Source organism: Chrysemys picta, chromosome 6, assembly GCF_011386835.1.
Source record: "Chrysemys picta bellii isolate R12L10 chromosome 6, ASM1138683v2, whole genome shotgun sequence".
Classification (NCBI taxonomy): Eukaryota; Metazoa; Chordata; order Testudines; family Emydidae; genus Chrysemys; species Chrysemys picta.
In genome coordinates, this window is record NC_088796.1 from 52,202,280 (window position 1) to 52,216,712 (window position 14,433).

At 43.8% G+C, this 14,433-nt stretch overlaps 1 protein-coding gene across 5 annotated transcripts in view; it reads left to right on the plus strand.

Annotated features, from left to right (window-relative positions):
• VCAN (versican) overlaps nt 1-14,433 on the plus strand; it is a 137,205-nt gene that overhangs the window by 41,895 nt on the left and 80,877 nt on the right. For all 5 annotated transcript variants that reach the window (XM_065599135.1, XM_005288159.5, XM_065599136.1 and 2 more), the window contains one exon: nt 12,491-12,784. In XM_065599135.1, coding sequence (XP_065455207.1) covers nt 12,491-12,784 — 294 coding nt within the window. The remainder of the gene's footprint in view (nt 1-12,490; nt 12,785-14,433) is intronic.

Here is a 14,433-nt window from a genome sequence, read left to right on the forward strand (position 1 = left end):
AGATGGTGGGCTCTTTACCTTTTCACATAAGGGTTAAAGAACCATGATAGTGCTCTGCTTCTACAAAAATGGTTGCTAGAAGGACAAGAGGTGATTTTGAATTCAAGAAACTACATAGCACAAAAGAGAATAAACGAGTGAAACCATTTGCCCATGGAGAATTTGATAAACTGCAGATAGAAGTAATTTATGTGGAGAGTAAACATTGCATAAAAGGACATTTTGTTTTGTTTGCTGCATAAATAACACATGAATTCCATGGAAACAGCCCATAGCTTTTAGGATTTGAAGCCACATAGTGTTTATTATTGCCCTGTTCATTTAGGATCTGATTCTGCAACAGGCTGACTGAGCTTCTCTTGTGAGGTGCTGAGCACTCTCAACTCCCATTAAAGACAAAGGGAATGGAGGGTAGTCAGTACCTCACAGAACTGGGCTCATACAAGATATTTTCCATCTTAATTATGATTTGGAACCAAGAACAGGCAGGTACTATTCTAAGATGTTGTTAAAGGCCAGATCTGCTAGCCTTATTCACATTCATACCTTACTTCTGTAAGGATTTCTGTGTCTAGATCAGGGGTGGGTAAACTACGGCCCGTGGGCTGGATCTGGCCCCTCAAGGCTTTGGATCCGGCCCGCGGGATTGCCCCCCGTGGCGGCTCTCAGAAGTGGCCCGCAGGCTGGGGGGGGGGGGGCAGAGGGCTCCGCGTATGTTGCCCTTGCCCCGCAGCTCCCATTGGCCGGGAATGGGGAACTGCGGCCAATGGGAGCTTCGGGGGAGGTACCTGGAGGTGCAGCAAGGGCAGCGCAAGCTGAGCCCTCCGCCCCTCCTCCCCCAGGGGCTGCAGCGCTTCCTGGAGTGGTGCAGGGCCGGGGACAGGGCAGGCAGGCAGGCAGGCAGGAAGCCTGCCTTGGCCCCAGTGTGCGCTGCTGCCACCCTGGAGCCGCTTTAGGTAAGTGGCGCCGGGCCGGAGCTTGAACCCCTCCTGCACCCTGCCCCCCAACTCCCTGCCCTAAGCCCCCTGCCCTGCACCCTGCACCCCTTCTGCACTCCAACCCCTGCCCTGAGACCCTCCTGCAGTCCGCATCCCTGCCCTGAGCCACCTCCTGCACTCCGCACCCCTCCTGCACCCCAACTCCCTTCCCTGAGCCCCCTCATGCACCGCACACCCCTCCTCTGCCCCAATCCCTTGCCCCGAGCCCCTTCCTGCACACTGCACTCCGTCCCACATCCCGCACTCCAACCCCCTGCCCCGGCCCTGCATACAATTTCCCCACTCAGATGTGGCCCTCGGCCCAAAAAGTTTGCACACCCCTGGTCTAGATCCTGGGGTTATAGGGTCTTGGCTGACTGATACCTCTGTGTTGCCACTGGGGAGCAAGGCAAAGCAACACCCAACAGTTACTGGAGGGTTAGCACTGCAGGAAGTACTGCCTGAAAAGGTCAGTGCAACAGAACCCTGCAGCCCTCTGATTAACCCACACAAACTCTTTAAACCAGGAGCATCTGAGCCACAGTGGAGACTTTGGCTTGCTACAGCCTCAGACATCATGTTTTGTCCTGTCTTGCTCCTGACTCTTGCCTTCGAACCTGGCCTGTCTTGACTTTGATGCCCATTTCCTGATGACTTGGTAGCTAGTCTTGACTCCTGCTTTTGACCCCGACCCAGTAGACATTATTGGGCCAGCTGCCTATGCCCTGGCTATTATAACTTCATGAGTAGTATTACTGAAGTCAATGGGACTACTCATAGAGTAAGGAGTTGCTTGAGTAAGGGTATTGGAATCTAGCCCATAATAAAGATGCTCATCTTGGAAATGTTCGCTCAATAGTTGGGAGCCTTGTGTCAGGGGCAATGTTAGACCAGATGGTCTCATAAGAGCATGGAAATATTTGCAATAGACTTTAGCTGAAATATGTACTGAATTCACATTATTTATTTGATTAGTTACAGACAAAGATGTGTATGAGCAAGCGGCATTTCAACTTTCTTTTTTCTTCCTTTCTGGCTTTATAAAATTACATTGCCTGAGACATGAATTTCTAGATGCAACACAAACAATTAGTCTAAATTAAAACCAGCCATCTAGGCTAAATCTTACCATTTCCTTATTCAGAGAAAAGACGTGGAGATTAAAGGCTGTGCATAATTATGAATAAAATATTTTGAGTTTTGTTAAAAAAAACATGGGGGAATTATTATGTAGGTTTCAAACTTCAGAACTATAATAATGAAAAACTGTTTCCAATCTCTTTTTTATCAAACTAGGTGTGGGCATGGTGGCTTATAATAGGCTGATTTACACTTTTTATAGTTCATTTCACTTCATTATGCGAGATTTTGAATATGTTTATTAATATACCAGTGCTTACAGGTCTCATAAATGGGCTATTAATTTAGATTCAATTCTAAAGACCTTGCTGTAACCTCATTGCCTGCTTAACTTCACTTCCATCTGAAACAAGTGTCCAACTAGCTATATTACAATGCCTATTGATTTGAAGTGAATGATTAGAAAATGAGTCTTCCTGTTCAGCTCCCAGATAAGTATGAATTTGAAATTTGGGAAGTGCCAGTGAAGTCTAAGTGAAGTCCCTTCACCATTGCCCACTGATGAAGTGGAAGGCTGGGGGATGTGGTCCACTGGCCAAAGCCATGTAGAAGCCATGTATGTGTAACACGCAAACAAGGAGTTGTGCTAGGAAATTTTTTTTGGGGTGGAGGTTGGGAAGATTCCAAAAACCCCTTTCCCATGACACACCTTTTTTTCCCACTTGGTGTAGGGAACCAATAGAAAACCAGATGGCCTTTCAACATTTTCCATTCACTCTTATATAGTTCTTGCTGTTGTCATTGAAATTTGTGTAAGAATAAAAAGGAACATCCTTTCAGAATAAAACTTCATGCTTAGGGTATTCTTCTGAGAACTCCTCCAAAGCCCATCCAAGTCAATAGCACTCTTTCTATTGATTTCTATAGGCTTTTGGGGGTTGCCAGGTGTCCAGTTTTTGACCGGAAAGTTTGGTCAAAAGGGGAACCTGATAGTGTCCAGTCAGTACTACTGACTGAATCCCAAAGTCTGGTTACTGCAGGTAGGAGAGGCATGGAGGAGGCAGATCATCACCCATACCAGCCCCTACTCAGCTGGGGCCACATCCTACCGCTTTGGGCAGCTGCAACTTCTAGTCCCGGCTCTGCAGGCGATTCCCTCCTGATCTGGGCAGAAGGGAGCGGAGGGAGGAAGAGGAGGAGGAAGAGGGAAAAGCAGCAAGCAACGGGGGTGGGGAGGAGGAGGAAGAGGAGTGAATGGGGCGCTTCCTGTGAGTAAGGCACACATGAAAGAGATTTGCCTGAAAAGCCTGTGGAGGGTTCAAAATTCACTTGGCCCCTATCAACAAATAAGAACCAGTAAAACTGTGGTGCTGGGTCACAGCTGCTACTTCTGAGTTTAATGAGGTGCAGCTCACCTTAGCCTTTGGGGGCAGGCCTGTGAGGAAAAAATGTCTCCTACTAGCTCCTCCAAATGTAATAAATTCCTGTCTAGTATTCTCACATCACTTTGCGCAGAATAGGACTAAGAGCTTTGGGGAAGGTTAACAAGATAATATTTTGATGCCTGACTCCTATTGATATTAATGGAAATTGGGCATCCAACACTTAGGTGACTTTGCAACCCTAGGGACTGGTTTCTGATTTCAAGGCTATCTGTGAAAGTGGAACTGCTACTGAGATTGCCTGCCACATCTGTGGTTGAGGGACACACACAGACCGTGGGAGCTGGACCAGGAGTCCCGACTGATAAGCAGGGCAGGGCAGGCTCTGGTGAACCCGCACAAAGCTGGAACCTCCCAAGCATGCCTGGAAAGACACAATATATGTGAGGAAGAGGAGTTAGCAGGCCAGAGTCTGATTAACATGATCAGGCAACCAACTGCAGACCTAAATGAGCCTGCACATGACTGGGACTGCCCAATATGTGAGCTGAGCTCAGGCAGGGACAATATTTGTGAGAGGTTGTTGCAGGTCATCAACTTACAGCAGCTGGAGGGGTAGCAGCCCTGGAGTTGCTTCCTTTGTTTCTTTTGGCCCGAAGGCTTGATACTGACCAAAGCCCCAGCTACACAACAGAGAGACTAAGGCCCAAGGCTCCACTATACCTGTAAGGACTATCTGACAGCTGAGCCCATAGACACCCCCCCCCCTGCCAGTTCCAGGAGCCATGGTGATCAGGGCTTGAGGCCACCAGGGACCTCCTTCACCCGAATGGGAGAGCTGTCGGCTTCCCAGTGTTGGAGTAGCCAACCTACACCCAGTAAGCCAGGCCTGTACCCAGTAAGGGACCCTAGATCTTCACAGCGAGCTCCAGTTCCACCAAGCAGCTAAAGCTTGTGGGGAGACTTTTGAGCATTTTTGTTGTTTTTACCTAATTAGTTGATATTTAGTGTTTATTGCTGTGGAATTGGTTGGTTACTAATGTATTCAATATCCCAACTTCCCTTACCAGTTTTCTTTCCCTGCTTTTAATTTACCCCTGTCCTGTCAAGGGATAAAATGTTTTTTTTTATCCTTATCTGTTCGCCTTTGATTTCCTGTATATATAGTGATGTCCTAGAGGTCATTGAGCTGTCTATTAGTTTACGCACCCAGCTACTAGGCAGAGGCAGTGAACACAAACAACCCCCTGGTCCTAAGGTGGGTCACTGAGCCTTGGAGGAGGGCAGAATAAGGAGCTCTAGCACTCTTGGTAGAGCAGAGGTGCCCCCAGAAGGGGCTATGGCAGATAAGACAAACACGGGCATACCTTTCTTGAGACTATAGTGTTCACTTCATGAATGTTCTCTGTACAGGTTATAGGTATCACTGTTGGTTAGGGATTGTATTCTACACCATGCGGGAGGGCCATTGCAGCACCTCCAGGAACTAAAAACAGTGGTGGGTAATTACTGCAGACCCTGGGACCAGTAAACAGATCCAGAGATGCTTGCCACCCCCTGATGGGGGTTTGGATATACTGATTCTGGCTGTCTTCAAGAACCCTAGAAGACAAAGGAAGAGCCTGGGTAAAGGGCCAACTTGAACTGACAGAGAGCCCTTCATTTTGATAAAAAAAGATGACATGCCTTTTGTCCAGAGAGAAGGGAAGGGCACCCTGTGGAAGGCTTGTAAGGACTGGAACCTGCCAGGGACTCCCTAGGAGTGAGGGTGGGGGAGGCACTGGTAAGCTTAAATATGCATTAGACCCTGCTATTGTTTTATATACTTTCTCTGTAAAGCTTTTCTCCTAAAATCATGTACTTTGCTGTGGACAGAGAACCTCTTTCCTCCTCCTTTGGAAAAGCTGTTTGGTTATTGGTAACTGCTGGCATAGCCTTTGGAGAGGAAGCAAAGCACAGGGGCTGGACAGTAGTCAGACCGGCTGGAATAAATACAGTGAAGTACAAGGAAGCTGTGAGACTAAACCCCTGGTCAGAAAGTAAAGGGTCACAAGTCTTTGCCCAGAGAGAGGTGACAGCTAGAGCTTGGAGATTGAAGAGGGAATTCCTTGAGCACACCATGAAGGGGGATCAGAGGTGCAGTTACCCCAAAACTGTGATAGGGAGGGATAGCTCTGTGGTTTGAGCATTGGTATGCTAAACCCAGAGTTGTGAGTTCAATCCTTGAGGGGGCCACTTGGGGATCTGGGGCAAAAATCAGTACTTAATCCTGCTAGTGAAGGCAGGGGGCTGGACTTGATGACCTTTCAAGGTCCCTTCCAGTTCTAGGAGATAGGATATTAATTTATTTTTATTTTATTTTATTTAGGGCTGCATGGGGGAAAGGATAGAATTTTAAAAAATGAAATCTGAGGTTGCCCTTAGCATTTCTAGTTTTCCCACAGTGGTTGGTGTTGGAGAGGGAATAGACACTGGCATCATGGGTCCCAAATGCTGACTCTGATGGCTGAGAGCCATCTAACCCCTTCTATGAGGGGCTTTGGATTACTGAGTCCGTGCAGTGTGAGGACTCTCTGGATGTGGTTCTGGCCCACCCCTATTTTCATACTTGCTTTTAAGGCATATGGTTCATGAAACTCACCCACTCACTCTCCTGACTCAGTGAGACTTTTTCTAGTGAGGGTGAATAAGTGAATTAAGCTTCAAAGGAATGAAACTTGTTACAAATCCACCTGATAAGCCTGTAGATCCAAAGCTTATTGGCATAGCAGTGGTAGTGAATCAGCCTTTGTCTGCAACAAAAAGCTTGGCTTCCCCATCTAGCTTGTTGTATTTGACAGAAAAAAAAAAAAAAAAAAAAAAAAGAGCAGCTTTGGTCAGGTGTTTTTTAAAACTAAGCAATGCAAATACTCACAACAGGAAAATCCTGGAGATTCTTTCAGTGCTCTGACTGCCAAGAGTAGGGAATCAACCTGAGACTTGATCTAAGAAAGGGGCCAAGAATAATACACGTTGCATTATTGTCTGTAATCAAAATATTGTCATGGTTTCCATTTCGCTCTTGCTATTGCAGGGCACGGTGAGAGCTAGTTTTTCTTCCATTTCTGCTCCAGGCCCTGGGTTTGCCTTAATAATTTTGCTGAGTTACCTCTCAGCATGAACTCCAGCTATCAAAACATTACAGATCGCATTTAACTTCTTGGCATTTTTTTAAAGAAGAAAAGTTGTTTCTTCATTGCTTTGGTGATGGGGGCTATGTCATCCACTCGCCCGCCAAACGAGTTTTCTGTAAGTGTGAAAAAAGTGCACTCATAATGTTTTGGTTGGGAAACCTTGGAGCTTCCAGATAGCATAATTAAGCAGCTCATGATGTGTGATGGCAGTAATCCCCCTGCTAAGTATGAGACTTAACGCCCTTACGCACAAGGAAGGAGTTATTTTGAGAGAATACACCGCTAGTTAAACATATTTTATTAGTTTCATTAGCAACTTTTAAAGCTTCTTAGAAGAAGTCTATAAGGGCCAAATTCTTCTTTCTGTTTGGTAGGTCAGAGGGGATAAGATAAGTGCAAACAGCAGCCAAATTTGACCAGTACCAGGGGAAGCCAGGACCAGCACCTAAGTGAACTCCCTCTCCCAAATCCCACTGATGGCCTCTCTGCCAATTTTGAAATAGGAGATGGGGTGCAGAGCCTGAGCACATCTGCTCTATATAGCATCATTTCCTACCACACTTTTGGGATTTCCATATGAAATCCCTAGAGGAGTTAAATGAGTTTATTTTCAGCATTAACTCTTACTCTTCACATTTACCTCTCCTGTGCTAAGGGAATATCATGTGGAGAAGACATGCTATTCCCTAGTACTGGTCAAATTTGGCTGCTGTTTGCACTTATCTTATCCCCTCTGACCTACCAAACAGAAAGAAGAATTTGGCCCTTATAGACTTCTTCTAAGAAGCTTTAAAAGTTGCTAATGAAACTAATAAAATATATTTAACTAGCGGTGTATTCTCTCAAAATAACTCCTTCCTTGTGCGTGAGGGCATTAAGTCCCTGAGTTTCAAACACTGCGATAAGATATGTACAAAGTATTTTCTCTAAGCTCTGTGAGTGATGGGTCTAAAAGTAGAATCACTGTCTTTTAAATTCTTATTTATCCTGAGCTTCTTACAGCTAAAAAAAATAAGTAAATAGATATTTTATTTCTAAAAAGGCAAACTTGCAGATTTACATAGTCCATGTAAGCTAATACACACTAATGACAGGCATCAGTACAGTACATAGATATGCACCAGAGCGTAGAATATTTTCTCAGGGGCAGTGGTGGACCTCCTATCTCTTGAGTCATTTAAAAGTGACCTAGTCAAGACACAGAACCATAACTGTAATATTCCTGACTTGGCCTAGGGATGGGCTAGGTAACCTAATGGGTCTTTTTCTGCAGCTCCATCTCTCCAGAGAATTTTTTTGAAGTTTTCAGTATCAGCACAAGTGTCTGGAAAGTTTGTACAACACTTTGTGTCCACACTTATTTACTTTTAGTGTTTCATAAGTGTTAACTAATAACCAATGTGATTGGCTCAGCTCTGAGCAAGTCTTGGGAATGCCTTCACTACATCAGTTGATTTCAAATCATTTCAGTGCTGCTGTAGATGGAAAGCACAGGCACTGTAGCTGCTATGGGATAGCCAGCCCCACTGCTTCATCCTACAATGTATTCCCCCCCCCCCAGTGTACTCTGATTTCCACCCACCACCAGCCATCTGGCAGGTCCAAGAGCAGATAAGTGGTGGCTGGGATGGAGAGGTGGGTGATTTCTGCTTAGCTGTTTTCCTGGTATAATGTATAAAATCAAGCAATAGAAGTTTTGTTTATTTTTGTGTGTTTTTAAAAATTAGTTTTATAGCATTAGAAACCTATTTGATAACCATTAATGTAAAGCTATTTTATTTTCTCCCCTTTCCTCCTCCCCTTGTGGGGCACTGAACAGCTCCTGAGGGGACAACTGCCATAAATGTTGCAGGAGGGAACTGATCTCATTCTGGCTAAAGAAGTGATCCAGAGGACCCCTTTCCCAGCCCTTACTAGATGACAAGGGCAAAAACAGGAAAAAGAAGGAAACTTATTGTCTTTAATATTTTCAAATACACTAAAATCTTTAACAAAACTACACATACAGCATCCTTGAGCACAATCACCTCAAGAAGTTGCAGCGCTCACTGTAGTGGATGCCAGGTGTTACATCCATAATCAGTTGGAGGGCTTAGCATCGTGTGAATGCATCAGTCCTTAGACAGAACCAACTACAAACATACTCTGGACTTATACCATTGAGGGGGGAGGGATAGCTCAGTGGTTTGAGCATTGGCCTGCTAAATGCAGGGTTATGAATTCAATCCTTGAGGGGGCCATTTAGGGATCTGGGGCAAAAATCTGTCTGGGGATTGGTCCTGCTTTGAGCAGGGGGTTGGACTAGATGATCTCCTGAGGTCCCTTCCAACCCTGATATTCTATGTGGAGAAGACACAAGTGGGCAGTAGCATGAATAAGTTGTCCTACGATGAAAGGAAGGACCAGGGGTACAATGAAGTGAGATTGGCTCTTTCTTCAGAGACTCCAAGATACACAGGATTTCCCCATTGTAGTTGGGACATATGTTGTGGGTGGGGTGCAGAGAGCACAAGTAGGTCCTTCCCTCCCGTCCCTTCCCCTACAGTACATCCACAAGAAACTCCAATAATTTATCAGCCAGCTGTCCCCGAACAAAGAGGATACCACCTAATTTTGTCCTTTGCAATCACTACACCAGCGTGTTTGTATTGGGGTAGCCTCAGCACTTGTCTATAGGGCTATAATGAGGGACTAAATGGCTCACACTTCCTATTGGAGTACTAAGGGCCACTGCAACGCCATGTCTTCATCGACCACCATTTGGCCAGAGATCCCCTTTCCTCCTCTTCCGGAAGCAGTTGGTTCTTACAGCCATTAATGAGCTCTAAAACTTCTTTTAAATTAAAGTCAGAACTAAGGAACTAGATGACAGATACTGGTCTTATTCAGCCCTATGCATGCATTAGAATTCTCTTTCTCATTTAAGTCTCAGAAATCAGAGACTTCTGTTTGGTGCTAGTGTGAATCAGATCAGTACCTCTGGACTATCTAATGATTGGCTTGGAAATATTTCTCCTATGTGCCCAATGGACGGAGGAAACTTTTTTCTTTTATTATGTTTTGGAAAACTGCAGAGCAACTTTTAAAAATTTTCAGATTTATATAACCAGACTCATCTACAGCTTTGAGAGTTTTGCTTGATTTTGTTTTTATATTTGGTCGTGATGGTTAGTACACTGTTGTAAATGCAGGTCATAGTAACATTGACACATAGACTTGTCGTTTCTTTTCATATTGGACAGGCTGATTGCAGGCTAATTTCTGGTAGTGTCAATGTGTGGTTAATTGGAATTTGGTTTGGGTGATTTTAAACTAGAAGTTTTGGATTCTAAGTATCTAATTTCTTGGCTTGAACAAATGCAAACTGCCATTATTTTAACATAGTTATTTTTTTATTTATTTTCACACTAGCATTCTTGAAAGAAATTAATCTTTACACAATACACGGTGGAATAACAAAAGTATTTTGCTGATTGCTTTGCCACCTTTTTGCATTCTTTGTGCCTTCAGCTCCAAAAAGCCCATATCATGTCAAATAGGTGGTAATGGACAAAAAGCTGGACTCTCTTTGGGCAGTTTGCCCCATTTTAGTTAGTTTACATTTTTCTTTAAATGCATTTTTTGTTTTCAGCATTTATGAATTTTTTGCTCATAAACTGAGCTTCAGACACAGAATCTTTGTTACACTAGCAGAATTTAAAAAACGAACCAAATAACTTGGCCTCTGGTCTATCATTAGACAGATTCAGTAGAAAGAAGGGCACTCTACCCACCACTCAAATGTGCAGTATTATTAACATTGCAAATTCAGGCAGGTTGCAAAGGTTTCTTCCATATAAACAGCTCTTTGTGTGACACTGATGGGTAGATTTTCAGCAGAATGAAGGCACAATATGAAACCATGAAAAAGTGTTCCCACCATTTGCAGGTGTAAATCCAGTAACAAGAGGCAGAAGTATGCAGAATGGAATGCACGATTCTATGTGTGGATGCAAAAATGTGGGCCCAATTTTCCACAATTTAAATCTGAAATTTCATGGTGTTGTAACTGTAGGGGTCCTGACCCAAAAAGGAGTTGGGGCGGGGGGAGGTCACAAGGTTATTGTATGGGGGTGGGGTTAGAGTACTGCTACCCTAACTTCAGCTCTGAAGGCAGCACAGAAGTAAGGGTGGAAATACCACAATTCCTCCTAAAATAAGCTTGTGACCCTCCTGCAACTCCCTTTTGGGTCAGGGTCCCCAGTTTGAGAAACCTTGGTCTCCCCTGTGACATCTGTGTAGTATAGGGTAAAAGCACACAAAAGACCAGATTTCATGGTCCATGATGCATTTTTCATGGCTGTGAATTTGGTAGGGCCCTACCTATAGTAGTAGGCGTACTCCCACTGTGGTCTAAGGAGCTCAGAGAAGCATTTTGCCTCCTGATGCTATTCAGCGTGATGCAATTCTGTGCTGTCCCTTACTCTGAATCATCCTTAGCAGGTCTAATCTGGCCCTTAATGGCTACAGTGATTTATCCCTAGGTTAGAAATTCCCTACAATTTGTATAAGGAAACTCATACCATGAAATTGATATTACAGCTATAATAACAAATCACAACGCTTCTAAGAATGAGGAAAAAATTAGCCCACTGCCTTCTTTCACACTTGCATTCCTTTCAGGACTAAACCAAGTGTAATATTGATGTGACTGGACCTGCTCATGGGACGCAGTCTCTCCATCTGTCTTTTGCTAAGTTATCTAGAGACAGATCACATGTCCAATGTGGCTAAACAGCTCTCCCCAGCAATAGGAACTTTTGTATTCTGGTCCAGAGAAGATGGGAGAAAAATCAGCTTCTCATAACAAGCAACTTGAGTTTACCCTACTCTCTTTAACTGAACATTTTTTACTTTATATCTCATTAGCTACAATCTTAAATCTAGACAGAGGAAGGTGTCAAACATTCCACCATTCCCAGGATATGGGTTTTAAGTTTGTTATTATTTTGGTGGGTGAAGGAGCAGCTCTGTTTGATTCTAAAACAAAACTCCAAAAACGATCAATCACAAAAGGACTATTTACATTGGAACTGATTCTAAGACACAGGAATCATTTTGTTCAAACCCCATGAGTAATTTATAAGTGGAAAGGTGTTACTTGGAAATTAATATTCACTTGAAGCCAAAGTGCACAAGGGAGCTTCTGGACTAATTTGTCTATTTCAGCTGAAGTCACACCATAATGTGTCCAGTGCTGATTCTCTTTTTCTTTTCATTGGGCATGCTATCAGTAGTCGACTAGTAGAAGTATCACTCTGAACATTGATTTACAACAGCCAATAAAGAGCATTTGCATTCTTTGAGCCCTGAGAGAGATCCTAGTGATGACTAGAAGGGCCAGGTAAGAGGCCTGCAGATGTAAGAGAGTAGATTTGCTTTCACTGAGAAAAATAAGCGCTATCAAACCATGTTCCAGGTTCACTGAGTGCACTGAAGTCACAATGCCTATTTCAGCCCAGGGCTCAAGTAGAAGTCACACAGGGTTTGGCTCCCCTGTGCCCTGCCGGCATGTTGAGGGGAGGAGTCTGTCTCCAACCACTGCATAATTCCCTCACAGAAAGGTCACAGATTCAATCTGTGTGCTGTGTGGTGAGTGGGTGAATTTCATGTGCATGTACATAGTGTGAATTTTGGGCAGATCTGGTTCTCTGGCCACAGAGCACACATGCAAAATTCGAAAGGAAAGGCCTTTCCTAAATATCTTACAGAGGGAATGGGACTAAATTGAGTTGGTAATGGAATGTGCATCTCAACCTTAATAATGGAGAGGCAGTCGGAACTGGAGTATCAAGAGGGAACTGTTCAGTAAAACTCACCTTTGTTTTTATTCCTCTAGGTGATGTGTTCCATGTAACACTGCCCAACAAGCTAACCTTTGAAGAAGCTAAGAAGCAGTGTGTGAAAAGGGATGCAGTTCTTGCTACAGTTGGGGACCTGCATGCTGCCTGGAGGAATGGCTTTGACCAATGTGACTATGGCTGGCTGGCTGATGGCAGTGTGCGTTATCCTGTGTCTGTGGCTAGAATCCAGTGTGGAGGAGGTTTACTTGGGGTGAGAACCCTGTATCGCTATGAGAACCAAACAGGCTTCCCCTACCCACATAGCAAGTTTGATGCCTACTGCTTTAAACGTAAGCTATTTTTATTATGATTTTAAGAATGCATTTCAGTCACAAAAGGGTTTAACCTGCCATTTTGCTTGACTCTGTTCCTTACAGAGCATGTATATTGTAACAAAAGCATTTCATTACTGTGGCTTTACAGAACAAACAAAGAATCCAAACAGAAACAACTCTGTTAAAATAACATTAAGGACAAGGCAAGGCACTATGGAGAGAGGAAATGTTCAGATAAGGTTCATCTGTGCCCTGTTGTTCCTCAACAGTGGGGCACACATTTTTCAACAGCCTCCCATGGTTTACTGGATTTCCTAGTGCTGTGGAATTGTAGGTGATGCAGTGCCTGGCTGAAGTGTGGCTGAGTTAAGGCATCAAGGCCTGATCTTGCAACCCATCATGACAGTGGTATTCTTTTTGATTGACGTCAATAAAATCCTTATTTCCATGACTAGTCCCATTAAAGTTAAGGAATAATAAGTATTTGCATGAGTAAACATTGAAGTGCTGGGCCTTTAATTCAGGACTTCTGGTTTCAGTGACAGTAAGCCACACCCACCCAGTATGTCACTCCATCCCCCTCTCGTGGAGGCTGGGTCACATATAGAGGTTGATGAGCCTGCTACAGAGCTAGGTCCTTAGCTCAATCAATAGAGTTTTATGATCCCAATAGCCCAGTTCAACCCCCATGACATGTTGCCTGCTCTCAACTCTAACTGAAGTCAGTGGGAGCTGAAGATGCTCAGCACATTGCTGTACAGGGTGCTCTTGTTTTTTGTATTTTTAAATAGTTTTTTTCCCTACTGTTTGTGGGTCAGATCTTACAAAACTTTGCTCACAGCAATAGTCTCATTGACTTCAGAGGCACTACATGCTTAAATAAAGACTATATATTCATGCAGGATTGGTCCCTTACTCATCTTTACAACTCAAATGGGAGATGACTCAATATATTTGCAATTTGTTTGTTTACGATCATTTTAAAGTATAATGGGTGAAATTCACCCTGTTGTGGAGGGACTGCAGAAGACTCTCCAATAGGTTGGAATAGTGACTGTTTTGGGGAGGTGGTTGTTTGAACTGAAGGCTGGAAGCCTATTCTCAGTTAGAACATAGGATTTCACCTCCCCAGCCCAGTTGCTATTCACTCACATAGAGTCTGGCTACTGGGCATTAGATGTATAGAGTGAATTTCACCCTATGAAAATAGAATTTGTATTTTGCACTTTGTCCTTTGTCCTTTCAGGAAGTTTTTTTTAAAGCAAATTTTGACATACCCAGGGCTTATAAATATCCTTCACAAAAATTTGCATGGGGTCACTGTTTTTTTAAATTTGCTTTTGTGTATTTGCACAGGGGCTCACACCATCTGGTCCATTAGATTTAGACCTTACTCAGCCCTCTCCTTACTCATCACTTGCTCAGGAAAATCTCCTACTGATCATTGAAGAATTACAGCTTGTTCCTGCCAGGTACTGAGCACCAAGGAGACCTGGGTGAAATTTGCAAGTTGGATTGACCAAAACATTTTCCAAATTCATGTTGAATTCAAAACAATTGTTTTGATTAGGATTAAAAAAAGAGCTAGATAAGTTCATGGAGGATAGGTCCATCAATGGCTATTAACCAGGATGGGCAGGCATTCTCTCCCTAGCCTCTGTTTG